The following is a 20,563-nucleotide window of genomic DNA, read 5'->3' on the forward strand; positions in this document are numbered from 1 at the left end:
ATGATGAAAGGTTTTGATAGAGTGAATAGAGAGAGAACGTTTCCTCTGTGCAATATCGAGGCCATCCATATGAGATAGTCACCAAGGCATTCAATAGGCAATTCAGAAAAAATGTCTATCCAAAAAGTGGTGGGATTGTGGAACGTGTTACCACAGGGAGTGGTGGAACTGAATAGTATAAAGGGAAACCAGACAAACATATGAGGAGAAGAGAATAGAGGGTCATTAAGTTTAAGTTTATTTATTAGCATCACAAGTAGGCTTACATTAACACTGCAATGAAGTTACTGTGAAAATCCCCTAATCACCACACTCCGGCGCCTGTTCAGGTACACTGAGGGGGGATTTAGCATGGCCAATGCATCTGACCAGCACGTCTTTCAGACTGTGGGAGGAAACCAGAGTGCCCGGAGGAATCCCACGCAGACATGGGGAGAACGTGCAGACTCCGCACTGACAATCATCCAAGCGGGGAATTGAACCAGGGTCCCTGGCGCTGTGAGGCAGCAGTGCTAACCACTGTGCCACCCTCGATTTGGAGGAAAGTTGAGTGGAGACTCAAGTGGAGCCTAAGCACCGCATGGCTTGTTTGCGCCAACAGACCTGTTTCTGTGCCATTTGGTGGTAATGAGAAGTGTAGATAAAGGGGAAGCAGTAGATGTAATATATATGAATTTCCAAAAAGCATTTGAGATGATGGTGCACAAAAGGCTACTTAATAAGATAAAGCTGTGATGTTGGGGACAGTATTTTAGCATGGATAAGAATTGGTTAATTTCTTTTTCAGGACGGTAGCACAGTGGTTAGCACTGCTGCTCACACCTCCAGGGACCTGGGTTCGATTCCCGGCTTGGATCACTGTCTGTGTGGAGTTTGCACATTCTCCTCGTGTCTGCGTGGGTTTCCTCCGGGTGCTCCGGTTTCCTCCCACAGTCCAAAGATGTGCGGGTTAGGTTGATTGGCCATGTTAAAATTGCCCCTTGATGTCCTGAGATGTGTAGGTTTGAGGGATTAGTGGGTAAATATGTACGGATATGGGGTTAGGGCCTGGGTGGGATTGTGGTCGGTGCAGACTCGATGGGCCAAATGGCCTCTTTCTGTACTGTAGGGTTTCTATGATTCTATGATACAGATGCACTGGGGAGGGTGCAGAAAGGATTTATGTAGATAATATTAGTGTACGTATCATGAAAGGATTTTTTTCCCTTATTCTTTCACATGTGGGTGTCACTGGCTAGGCCAGCATTCATTGCCCATGCATAATTGCCCTTGAGAAAGTGGTGGTGAACCATCTCCTTCACCTACTGCCATCAATCTGGTGTAGGAGCACCCATAGTGCTGTTAGGAAAGGTGTTCCAGGATTTTGACAGTGAAGGAACAGCTTCACTGGATTTTGGTTCTAGTTCCAAGTCTGGATGGTTTGTGTCTTGGAAGGGAACTTGCAGGTGGTATTTGGCAGGCTGGGTTTCTTTTCTCTTGAGAAAAGAAGGCTGAGGGGTGATCTAATAGAGATCTTTATAATGATGAAAGGTTTTGATAGAGTGAATAGAGAGAGAACGTTTCCTCTGTGCAATATCGAGGCCATCCATATGAGATAGTCACCAAGGCATTCAATAGGCAATTCAGAAAAAATGTCTATCCAAAAAGTGGTGGGATTGTGGAACGTGTTACCACAGGGAGTGGTGGAACTGAATAGTATAAAGGGAAACCAGACAAACATATGAGGAGAAGAGAATAGAGGGTCATTAAGTTTAAGTTTATTTATTAGCATCACAAGTAGGCTTACATTAACACTGCAATGAAGTTACTGTGAAAATCCCCTAATCACCACACTCCGGCGCCTGTTCAGGTACACTGAGGGGGGATTTAGCATGGCCAATGCATCTGACCAGCACGTCTTTCAGACTGTGGGAGGAAACCAGAGTGCCCGGAGGAATCCCACGCAGACATGGGGAGAACGTGCAGACTCCGCACTGACAATCATCCAAGCGGGGAATTGAACCAGGGTCCCTGGCGCTGTGAGGCAGCAGTGCTAACCACTGTGCCACCCTCGATTTGGAGGAAAGTTGAGTGGAGACTCAAGTGGAGCCTAAGCACCGCATGGCTTGTTTGCGCCAACAGACCTGTTTCTGTGCCATTTGGTGGTAATGAGAAGTGTAGATAAAGGGGAAGCAGTAGATGTAATATATATGAATTTCCAAAAAGCATTTGAGATGATGGTGCACAAAAGGCTACTTAATAAGATAAAGCTGTGATGTTGGGGACAGTATTTTAGCATGGATAAGAATTGGTTAATTTCTTTTTCAGGACGGTAGCACAGTGGTTAGCACTGCTGCTCACACCTCCAGGGACCTGGGTTCGATTCCCGGCTTGGATCACTGTCTGTGTGGAGTTTGCACATTCTCCTCGTGTCTGCGTGGGTTTCCTCCGGGTGCTCCGGTTTCCTCCCACAGTCCAAAGATGTGCGGGTTAGGTTGATTGGCCATGTTAAAATTGCCCCTTGATGTCCTGAGATGTGTAGGTTTGAGGGATTAGTGGGTAAAATATGTGGGGATATGGGAGTAGGGTCTGGGTGGGATTGTGGTTGTTGCAGACTCGATGGGCCGAATGGCCTCTTTCTGTACTGTAGGGTTTCTATGATCTAACTAGTGAACTGCCACAGGGATCAGTGAGGGGCCACAATTCTTTACAATATATATTAATGACTTGGACGAGGGAAGTGAATGTACTATTGCCAAAGCTTGTGGGTAACAGTGGTAAGGATGACACTGAGTCGACAGAGGGATATAATTAAGTGAGTGGGCAAAAACCTGGCAGATGGAATATCATGTCGGAAAATGTGAAGTTAAGCACTTTGGCAGGAAGAATAAAGGAGCTGAATGTTTTTTAAATAGCGAAAGACTGCAGAAAGCTGCAGCACAGAGGGATTTGGGGGACCTCGTGCATAAATCACGAAAATGTAGCATGCAAGTTCAGCAGGTAATAGGGAAGGCAAATAAAATGATGGCCTTTATTTGAAAGGGAATGGAGTATAAAAATAGGGAACTCTTGCTAAAACTATAAACACTAGTTAGACCACACCCGCATTAGTGTGAACAGTTTCAGCCCCCTTATCTAAGGAAAGATATACTGGCATTGGAGGCAGTCCAGAGAAGATTCACTGAGTTGATCCGGGTATGGAAGGATTTTCTTTTGAGGAGAAGTTGAGTAGGTTGGGCCTCTACTCACTGGAGTTTAGAAGAATGAGAGGCGACCTTATTGAGGCATATAGGATTCTCAGGGGGTTTGACAGGGTAGATGCGGGACAGCCTAGGACCAGAGGGCATCATCTCAGTAAGAGGTCATCCATTTAAGACAGAGATGAGGAGGAATTTCCTCTGAGGGCAGTGAATTTGTGGAATTCTTTACCGCAGAGGCTGGATCATTAAGTGTATTGAAGGCTGAGATAGATTTTTAATCAGTAAGGAAATCAAGGGTTATGGGGATAAGGCGGGAAAGTGGAGTTGAGGATTATCACATCAGATCAGTCATGATCTCATTGAATGGTAGAGGCTGACTGGATGGGCCAAATGGCCTAGTTCTGTGGCCTTATATCCTATGTAAATGTGTGATTGTGTGTAGTGAGCAGGTTGCACCACTTGTAGAGCAGGGCTGTTCTCTCTGAGCTAGACAACCCTCAGTCTTCAACCACCATCAATAAAAACATAATCTGATGACGTATCTAATTGCTATTTCTGGATGCTTACTGTGAGGAATTACACTGCCACAACTCCCTCCATTATAACTGTGACCTTCGCTTCAAAAGTGCTCCATTGCCTGTGGAGTGTTTCCACGTGTCCCGGATGGAAGTCACTGTATAAAAGCAAGTTTGCTCTCTCTTCAGCAGACTTGTTTATTTGTGACCTGCAGTCTTCATTTCCCGAAAATCCTTGAGTCAGTACGGATCACTTTCGTGTCCGCCGCCCTGTTTCTGAAACCTGATGCATGAGTAAGCAAACCTACGGTCGCAGATGTTCCTGGAGTATGTTACACTCAGTCGTGCCAAAATACTTCAAACATTGCAGTCCGAATGCAGCCAGCAAGTGCTGCCGCTTTCACCATGCCCGACTGATCGCAGAGTGAAGTGTGGAGGGATGGCAGAATAAGGAGATTGCTTATTCTGAAAACACAGCGTTCATTTTCAACCGTACGCTGATGGCACTGAATCTATCCCAGCATCACCCCTCGACATTCCTCCCCTACGCACAAATTCTCTGACATTCGATACTGGGTGAGCAGATATTTCCTCCAGTTAAATGCTGGAAAGACTGAAGTCATTACTTTCAATCTCCGCTTCCAACAAATTCTCCATCTCTCTCTCTCCCTGGTAACTATCTGAGCCTAAACCAGTTTGCCCGCAACCCTTGTGTTGTATTTGACTTTGAGATGAGCTTCCAATCTCATATCTGTGCCAGCACTAAGACTGTCTATTTCTGTCTCTGTAACATTGCCCACATTTGCCCCCACACAGCTCGTCTGCGGGTGAAACTATCATTCATGCCATTGTTACCTCCTAGATGCGACTATTCTAATGTACCCAGGACTAATCTCCCACATTCTACACCCCTTAAACTTGACATCATCCAGAACTCTGCTGACTGTGATCTTATACACATTACCCAGCATCCCTTGCTGGCCCACCTTGGCTCCCAATCGAGAAATGCCATGATTTTAAAAAGTCTTAGCCTGGGTTTTCAAATTCCACTCCCCCCATGGCCTCTCTCCTCCCTATCTTTGTAGTTGCCTCCAGCTCCACATTCCTCCAAGATAGCAGCACTCCTCTAATAGTGGATCTTTCAATGTCCCAGGTTTTAACTTCCGCACCATTGGTGGCCGCACCTTCAATTGCCTTGCCCAAAGTTCTGGAATATTCCCTCTAAACGTTATTGCCCTTCTACCTGCACTCCTTGAAACTTCCTCCTTAGACCAAGCTTCTGGCTGTCTGCCCTAATATTGCCCTTGCATAGCTCAGTGTTTAACTTTGCTTTATAAGGCCACTGTGACTTGGGATGTTTATTATATTTATTACTTTAAATATAAGTTGGCGTTAAGGTCAGAAGCTAATTAGCATTGAAGAACAAAGAGACCTGGGAATGCAGATGGATAAACCATCACAAATAGCAACACTGGTGCTCATTTCCAGAAGAATAGAAAAGCAGGAAGCTGTGTACTGCATGAATGATGTGGAGATGCCGGCGTTGGACTGGGGTAAACACAGTAAGAAGTTTAACAACACCAGGTTAAAGTCCAACAGGTTTATTTGGTAGCAAAAGCCACACAAGCTTTCGGAGCTCTAAGCCCCTTCTTCAGGTGAGTGGGAATTCTGTTCACAAACAGAGCTTATAAAGACACAGACTCAATTTACATGAATAATGGTTGGAATGCGAATACTTACAACTAATCAAGTCTTTAAGAAACGAAACTGTCTTGTCTGGAGACAATACACATCTTTTTAGCCTGTCTTGATGCTCTCTCCACTCACATTGTTTTGTTTCTTAAAGACTTGATTAGTTGTAAGTATTCGCATTCCAACCATTATTCATGTAAATTGAGTCTGTGTCTTTATAAGCTCTGTTTGTGAACAGAATTCCCACTCACCTGAAGAAGGGGCTTAGAGCTCCGAAAGCTTGTGTGGCTTTTGCTACCAAATAAACCTGTTGGACTTTAACCTGGTGTTGTTAAACTTCTTACTGTACTGCATGAATGCCACAGTTAGGCTGAATGGCCTATGTTGTAATTCTGTCTAACGGTTTTGAGTTTGCAACTCTGCTTTTGGTTTACTTTCCTGCTTATTCTTGAGATTTGGGCAGTTTTGGGTCTGAGAAGGCAGTGGTGGGATATCAGTTGCGCTTTGTAACTGGGTGGTTTGCCAGGCCCCTTTGAATGGCCTTGAGTGTAGGACTGGAGTAGTCTATAGCTGAGAGGCTGTAGGATGTTAGCGAACTCTGTCGAGTCAAACAACTTGCATGGTGCCTTTTTTTGCCTTACAGCCTGTGAGCTACTCGATTTTACTGCAAATAATTTCACAATGTATCAGGGCTGAATTTCCGCCTCCTTTGGTGTGAAAAATGTTTAGTGCTAACTTTAAAGTTCTGTCCCTTTGTTTTGGACTCCCGACCAGAAGAAATGTTTTGTTTTAACTTTATCTATTGTATCAGTTCCTTGCATTTTAAGCACCTAAAATAGATCACTCTTAATCCTCTGTACCCAAGGGAGATCAGGCTTAATCTCTGTCCTCATTATTTAACCACTTTAATCTTGATATCATTTTGATGACTGTGCCCCTTCTAAGCGTAACATATTCGTTCTCCAGTGGAGCACTTAGAACTCAAAGCAGTGCTTTAGATAATGTCCACTCATTTGTACATGCACGATATGTAGAGAGAGCAGTTAATAAAGCATATGGTATCTTCAGCTTTATTACTAGGCATTGAGTACAAAAGTAAGGAGGCCATGTTGAACTTGTATAAGACACTAGTTAGGCCTCATCTGGAGCACTGCATCCAGTCTGGACACCATACTTGAGGGAGGATCATAGAAACCCTACAGTACAGAAAGAGGCCATTTGGCCCATCGAGTCCACACCGACCACAATCCCACCCAGGCCCTACCCCCATATCCCTACATATTTACCCACTAATCCCTCTAATCTACACATCCCAGGACACTGAGGGGCAATTTTTTAGCATGGCCAATCAACCTAACCCGCACATCTTTGGATGTGAAGACATTGGAGAGAGTACCGAGGAGATTCACAAGAATGATTCCAGGGGTAAGGAACTGTAGCTATGAGGATGGATTGGAGAGGTTGGGACTGTTTTCCTTGGAGAAAAGAAGGCTGAGAGGAGACTTGATTGAGATATTCAAGATCCTGACGGGTATGGACAGCGAGAAACTGTTCCCACTTCAGAACATCAAAAACTAGAGGGCGAAATTCCAAATAATTGGCACAAAGAGTTAAAGTGACACGAGGAAAATGTTTTCACCCAGAGGGTGGTTGGAGTCTGGAATGAACTTCCTCAGAGGGAGGCAGGTTCAGCCGAGGTATTCAAAAAGGAATTGGATTGTTATCTGAAAAGGGAGAATGTGCAAGGTTATGGGGATAGGGCAGGGGAGTGGGACTAGCTAGAATGCTCTTTCAGAGAGCTAGTGCAGATTCAATGGGCCGAATGGCCTCTTTCTGCCCCATAAAGATATTGTAATTCTCTATTCCAGCTACCTTACAACAAAGGCCAGAATTACATCGTGCTTGTTGCACTCTCTTCATACCTGATTATTTTTAAGTTACTGAGGGAACAGTAAGTATCAAACGTCATATTGAAGGTCACATTATTAGTGGCTGTGACATGCCATTCATTGACTGTGCCATGTCAGAGTTACTGACATCAGTGGATCAGTTAGTGTGTGCGTGTCAGCTCTATACAGTGAGATGTTAGCATGCCACGCTGTAGCAGAAAGGTTGCAGCTTCAGTTAGAATTGGGGTGGTGATTATCAGTGTTTGAAATCATGGTGCTGTTATTCAGTCCAGTACAAGTACACCCTCTAACCCAGTGGTCAGTGAGTGGGTGTTTGGCTGAAAATAAAAGGTTTGAAAAGAGAAACTGGTGGATAGTCAGCTTAATTTATTTGTATATTCATTCATGGGATGTGATGTCGTTGGCAGGGCCAGCATTTATTGCCCTGGAACCCACTATTGCTAGACTATTTGAGGGTAGATAAGAGTCAATAACATTGCTGTGCGTCTGGCGTCACATGTTGGCCAGACCGGGTAAGGACGGCAGATTTCCTTCCCTAAAGGACATTAGTGAACCAGATGGGTTCTTCTCTTCTTCTTCCCTCCACACACACACACACACACACACACACACACACACACACACACACACACACACACACACCCCCCCCCCCCCCCCCGACACACTTCCATGATTGCACACACGACTGGCTTTGGACAAGGAATCTACAGAGAGCATGGAAGGGTCTGGCCTATCTCCACTCTTACTGTGATGTTACTCAAGTTTGCCAAGGGAGCAGGTTGCAATAGTGATGTGGAGCATCTGGGTCTTTTGGTTAAGATCAAGCCCGAGATCAGGTGTAATGCCTGTTCTTGTCAGCTTAAAATCATCATAGACTCCCTACAGTGCAGAAGGAGGCCATTTGGCCAATCAAATCTGCATTCTCTGATAGAATATCTTACCCAGGCCCTCTCTGGACCCTATCCCCGTAATCTCAAATGCTAACCAATCTAACGTATACATTTTGAGGCAATTTAGCATGGCCAATCCACCTAACCCACACATCTTTGGAGTGTGGGAAGAAACCAGAGCACCCTGAGGAAACCCACGCAGGCATGGGGAGAACGTGCAAATTCCGCACAAACAGTGACCCAAGCTGGGAATCGAACCTGGGTCCCTGGTGCTGAGAGGCAGCAGCGCTAACCACTGTGCCAGCGTGCCACCCAGATTTAGTATGTTCCTTTTGTGGGGACCATGAATTGGATTCAATTTGAATTGGATTTTGGATCAAGCAAGGAGATAGATCTCTGCGCATTGGCTTTGTAACTCTGAGAAAGGAATAAGATTTTAAAAAGATTCAAACAGGAGAACATAACAATAGAACCAAAATAGTTTTAAAAACAAGAGAAATGTGGAGCTGTCGTCTTTTCCACTTCACCTGTTGTGTTCATTCCTGTTGACTGGAGCTTTCCTCCAATTCATTTGCTATTCAGTCAGCGAATTTGGCTATAATTGTAAACAGCACTGAACTAAATTGATGTCAGAGGGACTGTCTGGCTGTCTGCCACGAGTCATTAAAAAGACCAAGAATTGCGAGCTGGGTTCTGGGAAATGGATCAAACCATTTTACTAAAGTGACTGGATTAGTTGGGCAGGCGATGCGGAAACCTGACATTCCTCATGTGGGACAAGAGGAGCTGCCTTCCTACTGCGGAGCAAATTAAAACGCGACTCTACCTGTAATGAGTGTCCAAACAAGACAGTGCACAGGGAGAGTTTATGGATGGTGCTGTAAATAATCCATTGTATATGGTTTACTCCTTAACCAAATGCAGCAGAGTTCAGTAACATGTGATCTGTTGTCAAGACAGGCTGGCTCATTAAAGAACTAGCAAACTAGTGCCCAGTCGATGCAATAGTGTGTACTCACTGTTGTAATGGCAACACTGTAAAATCCCCCAAACACAATAAGGCCATTAATCCGCTAGTCGAGGGATAAATATTGGCCAGGACACTTTTTATTATTTAATGGGATGTGGGCGTTGCTGGCTAGGCCAGCATTTGTTACCCATTGCCCTTCAGAAGGTGGTGGTGAGCTGCCTTCTTGAATCGCTGCAGTCCCTGTGGTGTAGGTATACCCACAGTGCTGTTAGAAAAGCATTCCCCTGCTCTCATTGAATAGTGTGTTATTGATTCTTTTAGTTTAACATCTTGTAGAGAGGATCGCGCCTCTGACATTGCAGCACTCCCTCCATATTCACTGGAGGTCACCTTGGATTATGTGGTTTTAAAGATTGTAAAAGTTATGTAAGGCTTTATATAAAAATAGACGGGAATATTCAGGGAATTGGCATTTCAGGCAGTTTGAGCTAACTGTCAAGGAACCCTTGTCCAATCATTGAACATGCTGGAACTGTAGAAATTGGCAGGTTCCCTAAATTGTGGCGAATTACTGGATCGACCAGGGCTTCTGTTCCTGATTATTATCCTGCAATCCGTCCAGGAAAGTTGCTTGTGTGGAAGTGAAGAAAGAGTAGGATTGAGCTGTGCTGTTTCCTTTCTGTCTCACGGCCAACTATCCTCACTGCAGAGTGAGGTACGAGAGAGAGAGAGAATCCAGCTAACCCAGTGTAGCCTTCAGAAATAATTATTTTAAAACCAAACTTTTTGCATAAATCCTATTAATCTGCACAAAGGGGTGGGTTTGCCTTTGGATGTGGAAGCGGGACTGCAAGGTGAACATGCTCGACCGGATTTGGAAATCCAGCATTTATGAGGATGAAATTACATTGAGAATTGCCTTCCCTGAGAGAACACATCCCACACTAAGTATGGTGACGTGGGTGAGCACAGTCACTGCACGGGGATCGTTACAGTAACCACAAAGACAGCTTGACACACGAGCTGCGATTCTGGTCAAGGGTGCTGCTGCTGAGGCAGAGTGAGTGGCAAAGTCCACAGTTACTGAAGTGGGCAGTGGCAGCTGCTCTGTCAGTGGATAGGTCCTTCCCTGATAGTGGGCAGGCATTGAAAGTGGCACATTTACAGGGTCATGGCTATTTAGCTGTAGGCGGGGGGGGGACGACAAAGTGCAGTGTTAGAGTCACGAGGCAGTCAGTAGCCAGACTCATCGGCAAAACTTGAGCAGATGGTGATTTTTCAAGTTAATGATTAACAATAAAGTAAAGCATTTTGGATTTCTGCAGCTGCTGCACAATATGTGTACGGCACTGCAAAACACCATTTCCCTTTGAATTGTGATTGTCTAAATGCTCTGCTATTACCAATAATCATAGATAGTAGCACTTTCCCCACGACAAATTCAATGAAGTGCAAGCTGTTGTTGTAAAGAGCTTTATGGGAATCCCCATATTCAACTTCATGTTAAGGGATGTAAGCAAGGCAGCCTTTATGGGCGACACGCTGGCACAAGTTAGCACTGCTACCTCACGGTGCCAGGCACCTGGATTCAATTCCTGGCTTGGGTGGAGTCTGCACGTTCTCCCCATGTCTGCGTGGGTTTCCTCCAGTTTCCTCCCGCAGTCCAAAGATGTGCAAGTTAGGTAGATTAGCCATGCTAAATTGCCCCCGAGTGCCCAAAGATGTGTGGATTAGTGGAGTAAATAGGTAGGGTTACGGGGATAGTGCCTGGGTAAGATAATCAGAGTAAGTGCAGGCTTGACGGGCTGAATGGCCTCCTTCTGCACTGTAGGGCTTCTATGATTCTGTTGCCCTCCCAGGCTGCACTGAAGTGACCATGGTGGGCCTTCTCAAACTAACATGAGGGTGTTGGGTAGGAAATTCTAGGATATGGATCCAACAATGAGGAAGGAATATGTCTGAGGGGATTGGAGATGATTTGGATGGGAATTTGGAGCTGTTGGTCATTTTACTGCTGGAAGAAGGAGAGATGCTATTGAAATAACCTTGGGAAAGTGATGCAGTGCACCCTATAGATGGTAGGTGCTGCAGCCAATGTGTGCAGGCAGTAGAGAAGGGTGGATATTGAGGCCTGTAACAGGGGTACAGATCAAGCAAAAAACAAGACACAATGAACCCAGTCAATTACTACCCCGAATCAAGCTTACTTCAACTATCAGTATAAGGATGGAAGGAACAGTCAACAGTGCCACCAATTCACTGATAACCTGCTCGCTGATTCTCAACTCAGGTTCTATCAGAATCATCTTGTCTTGGGCACCAGAGCAGAACGTTATAGAAGGAAGGGAGTGCCCTCAACAAGTTCTGGTCCCCTTAATTAAGGAAAGATAGTATTTCATTGGAGGCAATTCAGAGAAGGTTCATTTAGGGTGATCCCCGGTATGGAGGGATTGTCTGATGAGGAAAGGTTTAACAGGTTGGGATTCCACTCATTGGAATTTAGAAGAATGAGAGGTGATCTCATTGAAACATTACAGGGTTTGACAGGGTAGATGCTGAGAGGCTGTTGCCCCTCCTGGGAGAGTCTAGGACCAGGGGGCATAGTCTCAGAATAAAGGGGTGCCAATTTAAGACTGAGTTGAGGAGGAATCTCTTCTCTCAGAAGGTTGAGTCTTTGGAACTCCTTTGCACGGTGGGGTGGGGGGTTGGGGGGGGGGGTCGTTGTGTATATTTAAGGCTTAGATAGATTTTTGATCAGTAAGGGAATCGAGGGTTAAGGGAAAAGGACAGGAAAGTGGACTTGAGGAATGTGTCGGATTAGCCGTGATCCTATTGAATTGCCTACTCCTGATCCTATTTCTTATGGTCTTATGGACAGTGCGTATTTTAGGATTATCTGAACCTCTCTCACATTCCAGCTCCCTTCACCAAAAGACATTTGCATTACAGAGAGTTGGATTTTTGGGCTCTTAGATTTTATGCTTCACTGAAATGATCTTTCGGATCCCAACCAGCGAAACTGGTTATGCAAGTGATTGATAACCATGCTGAACATCTAATCAACCCCGCCTGAATTTATTGATGAAAGAAGCTTATCCTTTCACAATGGTTTTGGGGATTAAAATCCACACACTGCTGTGGCCAAAGCTTTTCCCTGTGGGGATAGCCCCCGTTGTGGAAGGAGGCTGGAATGAGATGTTTGCGGGATTGGCGTTCCCTCGGGCAGAGCACTGATGGCAGCGAGCTGGCACGAGGTTGTGGAGGCAGCTGATAATGCAGGTCGCGGTCTGTCGTTTTTACTGTAGGGTGTCGGACCGCGGAGGTGGGATCCCTCACGATATCGTTGACAAGGTGACGGACTATCACTTCACCACAGCTGAGGAGAGTTCGCAGGATCCCAGAATGAACACCTTCTATGGCCACATGGTCAACAGTGGCCCACAGTCAGGACCGATGCACGGGTAAGGAATCAGAGGGAAAGGGAAACTTTCCACTGTTCTGCAGCGGTAACCGCAGCTGGTTCATAGAATCCCGAGAAGGAGGCCATTCAGTCCATTGAGTCTACACCAATCACAATCCCACCCAGGCCCTATCCCCATAACCCCATGCATTTACCCTAGCTAGGGACACTTAGCACAGCCAATCCACCTAACCCGCACATCTTTGGACTGTGGGAGGAAACTCATACAGACATGGGGAGAATGTGCAGAGTCCACACAGACAGTGACCCAAGCAGGAATCGAACCTGGGTCCCTGGTGCTGTGAGGCAGTAGTGCTAACCACTGTGCCACCAACCCACCCACTGGGTAGAGTTATTGAAACCCTACTTGTGATTCAATGAAGAAATCCAGGTTGAATGACACTCTGCCAGAGAAGTGGCTTTTAGTAAGTACAGTCAGGGGCCATTCAGCCCCTCCAACCTGATCTACATGCTTACATTTTCTTTATATTCCCCCATGGGATGTGGGTGTCACTGGCTGGGCCAGCATTTATTGCCCAGCTCTAATTTCCCCCTCAGAGGGCATTTAAGAGTCAACCGCATAGTTGTGGCTCTGGGGTCACCAGACCAGGTAAGGACGGCAGATTTCCTTCCCTAAAGGACATTAGTGAACCAGATGGGTTTTTCTGACAATCGACAATGGTTTCACGGTCATCATTCGACTTTGAAGCTGGGTTGCTGGAGGATTACTTTGGGTTTGTGAATTCCTTATCCGGTGATGATACCACTGCACCAGCGCCTCCCCTTACTCTCTGACACATCTTGGGTCCTTGTTCCTTAACACCCAGAATCTAATGTTTTGCAGCATTTCTGTTTTGGTCAGTTGCTGCAGAAAGGATTTATCTGAATTTGTGTTAGTGATAAGCTCCTCAACATCATTTCTCATGCCCTTTGACTCTAATTTCAATCATCTTGGTCAAACAAACCTCACTGTGCTGCTGCTGCTGCTGCTGCAATCTGCTTCACCATGAACTCAGCTTGATGGGGTTGGATTTCCATGGTTATTCTAGTCAATAGAAGAGGGTTTCTCCATTCCCTCCCTCAAACCTGCAGTGAGCAACTGGGAGAATCCCCACTTGGAAGTCTATTGGCCTTGATTGCACCTCTCCTGTTATCCAATAGGTGTACACTTCCCTTTATCATATACAAGCTCTACAGTTTCTTTTACTCACACTACACATTTGGCTTCCCCATCTTCACATTCATGTCCACACCATCCCCTGTGCATCAAGCTCATTCACTTAGAGTTCCTTACTCTAAATCACATTGAAAAAAATCTCCCAGGAAAATGTATTCAACTCATTTGATTTAGTATCATAGAATCCCTACAGTGCAGAAGGAGGCCATTCGGCCCATCGAGCCTGCACCAACAACAGGCTCTATCTCCATAACCCCAGGTATTTGCCCTGCTAACCCCCCTGACAATTCAGCATAGCCAATTCACTTAACCAGCACGTCTTTCGGACTGTGGGAGGAAACCAGAGCACCCGGAGGAAACCTACGCAGACATGGGGAGAATGTGCAAACTCCACACAGACAGTGACCCAAGCCGGGAATTCAACTTGGGTCCCTGGCGCTGTGATGCAGCGGTGATGAGCACTGCGCTGCCGCGCCACCCAGGAGATGGCCATAGATTTGCCTGAAAATGGAATAAAGTTGACCTCCGTGAGTTCAAAATGTACAATGCTGGGCCCAGCCTCTCTCTGGGGTCACGGAACCTGGCCCCTGTGGGGTTGCGGGGCCCGGCCTCATCTTTATCCATGCCCCCCCCACCCACTGAGCTCCTGTATCAGGATTGTCTAATTATAATACAGGATGCAACATTGAACCAAATACACTCAAATTTTGATCCCCTTGTTTGTTGTTGATTTTAACTAAACACCGACCCCAGCCTGGGGATAAGATGGAGAAATCTGCCAGAATTCCTGTGCCTGGTTACAATCTCCTGACCTCTACTTGCTACCATGCCAGTGAGTGGGGGCCAGTGACTGAGGTCCATTGGGTGAGAACACTGTGTTGCTGTGTTCCAACAACTGACTGTTGAGCTTCCCCCCTGTAGAAGTAGCAGCTGAACTGTGTATTGGGAAGGATGACTCACAGCCCTGTGCCACATCCCAGTGTCAGTCACTGCAGCCCGGGAGATGTGGGAAAGGCTGGAAATAGAGTCTGAGCAAAACGCAAGGTGGTTCTGACAGAGCGACAGAACTTTCAATTCTGCCTTATCACTAAAACCACGTTTTTAAAAGTCAACTCCTGTTTCGGAAGAATGTTGGGGGAATGGTAAAAATATCTCAACAGAGAATCATCTTAATTCCTTCTCAAATTCTCAAAAGCAATATAATCGGCCCCAGTAATTGGAAATGGGTCTTACACAAGAGCATTGAATTATCCAGTGATTTGAATGAAGTAATGGGAGGGGCTCACTGATCCTGTGGACTTCTTCCCATTGCAACCCAAATTCCAGCTGGGGTGTGAGCAACCATCTTCGCAGCTGGGACAAACTTTGGAAGAATGTCTAGGGGTGGGAAGGGGTTTAGGGATGTTCCTTGGCTTTCTCAGGGACTTGGCTCAGGAGGACACTGACTCGATCCAGAGCTCCACTGAGGGAGGTCCCAATCAAAGATTTTGAAGGGAGTTCTCGCTTGGGAGCATTGACAAAAAGCTCTTCTATCCCTGGCCTACCCTGACCCTCCGCCTCTCTTATTCTTTCATGGGATGTGTGTCGCTGGCCAGACCAGCCTTTGTTATCCGTCCCGAATTGTCCCTGAGAAGCCTCGCTCTGTCGACGCTGCAGGGTGCCACAGCAACACGCTGGCACAACCAACTAACTCCGACAATGAAAATGACCATTATAGTGCTGTAATGCCAGTGCGTATGGCATGATGCCAGTTTGCAGTGACAGTGCGCACGATGTACAGTGTTGGAATAGATACTTTGGCACATTGGTAAATATATTCTGCTATATTTTGACTTGTTTCTGTACGGTACAGGGAAGGCAGCATTGGGCAGAAGTGATGCCATGTTAATCCGAGGCGCAATCTGCCTCTGAAGTGGAGACTAAAGATCTCATGGAATGAATTGGAGAAGAAGAGCAGGAGAGTTTTCCCCAGTGTCCTAGCCAATATTTCTAACCAGCCTCACTAAAAACAGCTGATCTGACCATTGCTGTACGTGAGATCTTGCTGTGCATAAATTGGCTGCAGTGCTTCCTACATTACAATGGCAAATGTACTTGGGAAGTGCTTCGTTGGCCGTGTCTTGCAGTTGGGAAAAGCACTAAACAAGAGAGGTTGTATCTATCAGGAATGATTGAACGAGCTGCGGCTGTTTTCTCTGGAGCGGAGAAGATGGAGTGACCTGATTGAGACCTTTAACACTATGAAGGATTTTGATAAGCTGAAGAGAATTTTTTTTAAAATGTATTAGTTATAAAGACAATGTGTGGAGTGGACAGGGCATGCCCTTGATCTCTCCTTGCTTGCTCCAAAAACCAATTCAAATTCAAACTGAATCCAATTCATGGTCCCCACAAGAGAGACAAACTAGATCCAAGCTGACACGAATGGGCATTACACCTGATCTTGTCTTGATCCTACACTTGCTCTTGGTCAAAAGGCTGAGAATTCGGAAGACATTTCCACTTGAGGGAGGTGAAACTAGAAGCCATAAATATAAGGTGGTCACTAATGAATCCATAGAATAGAAGGTCGTCATTCGGCTCATCGAGTCTGCACCAACCATAATCCCACCCTATTCCCATAAACCCACGTATTTACCTTGCTAATCCTCCTGACACTAGGGTCAATTTAGCACAGCCAATCCACCTACCCCGCACACCTTTGGACTGTGGGAGGAATCTGGAGCACCTGGAGGAAACCCACACAGACACGGGGAGAACATACAACCTCCACACAGACAGTGACCCGACCCTGGCGCTGTGAGATAGCAGTGCTAACCACTGTGCCACCATGCTGCCCATCCAGTAGGTACTCTTCCTTATCCAGAGTGTGGTTAGAATGTGGAATGAGATGAATAGTTTGGAAGCATTTAAGAGGAAACCAAATAAATATGATGAGAGAGGATGGAGTGAGATTGCGAGGAGTAGGAGGGAACTTGTTGGAATGTGTCTCTGTGCTGTGAAAGCTGGGTATATTTGAATATTAATGAGACTGGCTCCATCAGTGCTGAGATAAACATGTTTTGCTGCATTTTTCCCCAGCTTTGGTTTATTAACCCTGTCGTTTCCAGATCAGCCACTAACTCGAAACAAACTGATGACAGCTGGCAAATTTACGGTGATCCTTTTATTCAGTTAATGAGTCACTGGGGGGACTGATGGTTCTAGCAAGAAAACCGCCATGCTTCTCTGCAGAGAAATGGGCCGTTTTTCTCTCCAGATCTTACACACTGTCACAAAGAACCATCTGGGCGAGTTTCACACTGTCATGTGGTGTGGGGGAGAGGGGGGCATCACCACATCAGCAAAAGCCAGCCGCACTGAGGTTGGAGTGCCGTGTTTATAGAGTCCCAATCCCAGTGCAGCAAAGCATGCCCCCCCCCCCACACACCGCCCCCCCCCCCCCCCCCCCCCCCCCCCACCCCCCAACCCTCATGATCAGAGCCGGTATTCACCAAACACCCTCGATCAGAGGAGCGAGCATTCCTGCCCACGCCCGACACACCCCACCTTTCAGTATAGGCATTCACTCTCCCCCCCCCCCCCCCCCCCCCCCACCCCAACAGCAGGCAGTCCCAGTACCGCCCCCCCCAAAACATTGGTCCCCTTCTGCCCCCCCCCCCAAACATTGGTCCCCTTTCCCACAATCCCCATCCAGTCAATACCAACGCCCACCTCTCTCCCCACCACAAATGTACAGTCCCCCTTCCCCCATGAGGCTCCCACTAGGGTCCATCCTGGCACAAGTTGGCAGTGCCAGCTATGCCAAGGGGCAGTGCCCAGGGGGCATTGCTAGGCCACTGCCTGGCCATGTCCACCTGCCCCAGGGGCTAAACTTACCTTTACCCCCCATTGGACATCCCCACAACAAGTTGACATCTGGGTGAGCCTGTTGTAACTGATGCGACATCACGTCAATGCGGTTTGAACATAGGGCGGGAACTCAATATACGGCGAGAAGGGGGTGGGTTCTTTAATATGTAAATATATAAAATTCATTGCCACCATGAACCCAATTACGTCACCAGCGAGGGGTGGCCACGGCAGAAGTGGTGATCTTGCCAGATATTGAGACCCCGCCATCCTTCCCGCTGATGGACTGCCCCCTGTATGTATCACATGGGTAAATGGAGAATACTGGCAAAGTGCCATTGTGGAATAATTCTGATATCTTCAGATATGGAGAAAGACTAAATTAATCACTGAACAGAGGCACTTCATGGAATCATTTGGTTTGTGCTGTACAGGTACTTTGTCTCTGCTGGATTCTCTGAGCAGGCTGCAGTACTAAAGCTGTCCTTTCTCTTGCTTGTCCAGGTTTGGCTTTGGCCTGCCCACCTCCCGCGCCTACGCCGAGTACCTGGGGGGATCCCTCTCCATTCAGTCCATGCAAGGCATCGGAACAGATGTGTACCTGCGGCTGAAGCACATCGATGGGAAAGAAGAAAGTTTCCGCATCTAAGCTGGGAGCCAGCTCCGCTTAATCTTCAGATGCGCCGATCATTAATGAGTGGTTGTATGGCACTATCCCTAAGCTCCAAGTGCAACCGGACATTAAACTCCGATAATTCTGAAGAACTGCTATTGGATTTGAAGAAAGTGGAGAAAAGCCTGGGAGAAGGCGCCTCTTAGCATTGCTGGGATACTAGAGAGTGGAGTGAAGGAACTCTGATTGATGGCAGGAGGAAGGGACTGCTGCAAAAGAACTTAGAGGACTCTTGAGCTTTTCAGCTTGACTTGACTTTGAATAAGAGGACTCTCGTTGACTGAACTGATGCTAAAGATGGCGGCTTGGTTAACTGGCTCACAACGAGCAGTCACTTGGCCAGTACTGCCCTCTGCTGGTTTGTGTCTGCATTGTCCTTCCAGCGAGTGGAAAATGGAAGACTTTAAGAGCGGAAACAGAAATCCCAACCCCCCCCCCGCACACACACACACACACAAACAGAACAATTTTTAACTCTTTGGATGTGGAGAAACATTTATTTACTACAGTTTAATACAAGCATAGTACAATAATTTCTGAATTTTAATCTTTTATAAGAATTGATGATGCTGACTATTTCTGTATTTGACAATCAGAGGCCACCCATTTTCCTACTGAAACCGCAGTTTGTTCTGCATTCCAGACATTAGAATATTAATACTCATCCTGTGTGTATCGTGAGAGGAAATATGGTTTTCATTCCAGATAATACCAAAAAAACCAATTCTATTTAAATACCATTCATTTAATTGGGTTTTGAGTTGAAATTGCAGTATTTTCCAATGCTGGTGCTATCTGTTCAATCTGAAGTTCCCCGCACATTGATTGGAATTACGGAGTGTCTAGTCATCTGACGTGTAGCTGCTGTCGGAGTTACCTGCTCGATGGAAACTGTCCATTTGGAATGGGAGTCAAAAGCAATTGGTTTACGCATTCATCACCGCAGCAATATAGTGACCTAGATATTATGGGCGGCAGGGTGGCACTGCTGCCTCACAGCACCAGGGACCCGGGTTCGATTCCCAGCTTGGGTCACTGTCTGTGTGGAGTGTGCCCATTCTCCCCATGTCTGCGTGGGTTTCCTCCCACAGTCCGAAAGGCGTGCTGGTTAGGTGCATTGGCCATGCTAAATTCTCCCTCCATGTACCCGAACAGGCGCCGGAGTGTGGTGACTAGGGGATTTTCACAGTAACTTCATTGCAGTGTTAACGTAAGCCTACTTGTGACACTAATAAATAAATAGTTATTACAGATTCACGATGGGTAGATTCACTTTTCTAAGCCTGCAGCGAGCTGCTATTTAAGCCTTGCAAGGCTCCTTTGCTTAATGTTGCCCTATGCACAGCCCCTCTGACAGCTTGCTGTGTTCCTTCTCGGGCGCTTCATGTTGAGTCAGCTCCTGGTTTTACATCAAGAGACAGTTTGACCAGTTCCTGAATTCCTCATCCTCCATAATAGTTGCCTGAGCCTCACTGAGTTTCCAGTTTTTCCTGTGTGACAATGGATGGATGTCCTGTTTATGGGGCAAATCTTTGTAACTGTTGGAGTGGGAGCTTTAAAAGCCACTGGCAGCTGTGAAATGCCTGGGGTACAACTGCAAAAACAATAGCTCATGTTGTGGAATGACCTTTGCAGAGCAGACAAGGTTCAAATGACAGGCTGTGGTCAGCCTTAGTTTCTGTCAGTTCAATGAGGAAAACCCTTAACACAAAGAACAGGCTGTTTAAGAAGTTTGTTCCTTCCGACATGGAAAGGTGGGTAGTTTGATCAGAATTGATGTATTTTATTTTCTCGTGCGAGTAACCCGATTCTCCTGGTTAATAAAAAAAACACCTGACTGAAGATGGTCATTTTTTTCTGAACAGCTTAAATCATAGTCACTTTCTGATATGACTCCAATTATTTGAAATTGCATTTAATGTTCAGAAAGGAGTAAAAATAAAACTTGGGACATTCGTCCTCTTTACATGAAGTGTAATAACTTGCTTCTTTTCAAATGGAAATGAGTCTCATTATTGGTCCAGCATTTTCTAGTGTGATGATAGAAGGTGGTTTCTGAATACTGCCAGTTAATGCAGAGTTATCAGTGTTCAGCAAATTGCCTGTGTATTTATGGTACTGAATATAGCCAATAATTATCAATAAATTCTCACAAAGAAGGAAAGTTAAGTCTGGTCCTATTAAAATGTCAAATTGTGTTCTTGATAATTGTACTTTCACCCAGCCTTTAGATACTTGCTATCTG

The 20,563-nt window shown here is 46.0% G+C and overlaps 1 protein-coding gene across 1 annotated transcript in view; it reads left to right on the forward strand.

Moving 5' to 3' along the window:
* Window positions 1-20,284, forward strand: part of bckdk (branched chain ketoacid dehydrogenase kinase) — a 57,725-nt gene extending 37,441 nt beyond the window's left edge. The window contains exons 10-11 of the mRNA XM_078225131.1: window positions 12,462-12,617; window positions 18,150-20,284. Of these exons, the coding sequence (XP_078081257.1) occupies window positions 12,462-12,617; window positions 18,150-18,294 (301 nt within the window). The 3' untranslated portion in view covers window positions 18,295-20,284. The remainder of the gene's footprint in view (window positions 1-12,461; window positions 12,618-18,149) is intronic.
* The last annotated feature ends 279 nt before the right edge of the window (window positions 20,285-20,563 follow it).

This window comes from Mustelus asterias, chromosome 12 (genome assembly GCF_964213995.1).
Source record: "Mustelus asterias chromosome 12, sMusAst1.hap1.1, whole genome shotgun sequence".
Classification (NCBI taxonomy): Eukaryota; Metazoa; Chordata; class Chondrichthyes; order Carcharhiniformes; family Triakidae; genus Mustelus; species Mustelus asterias.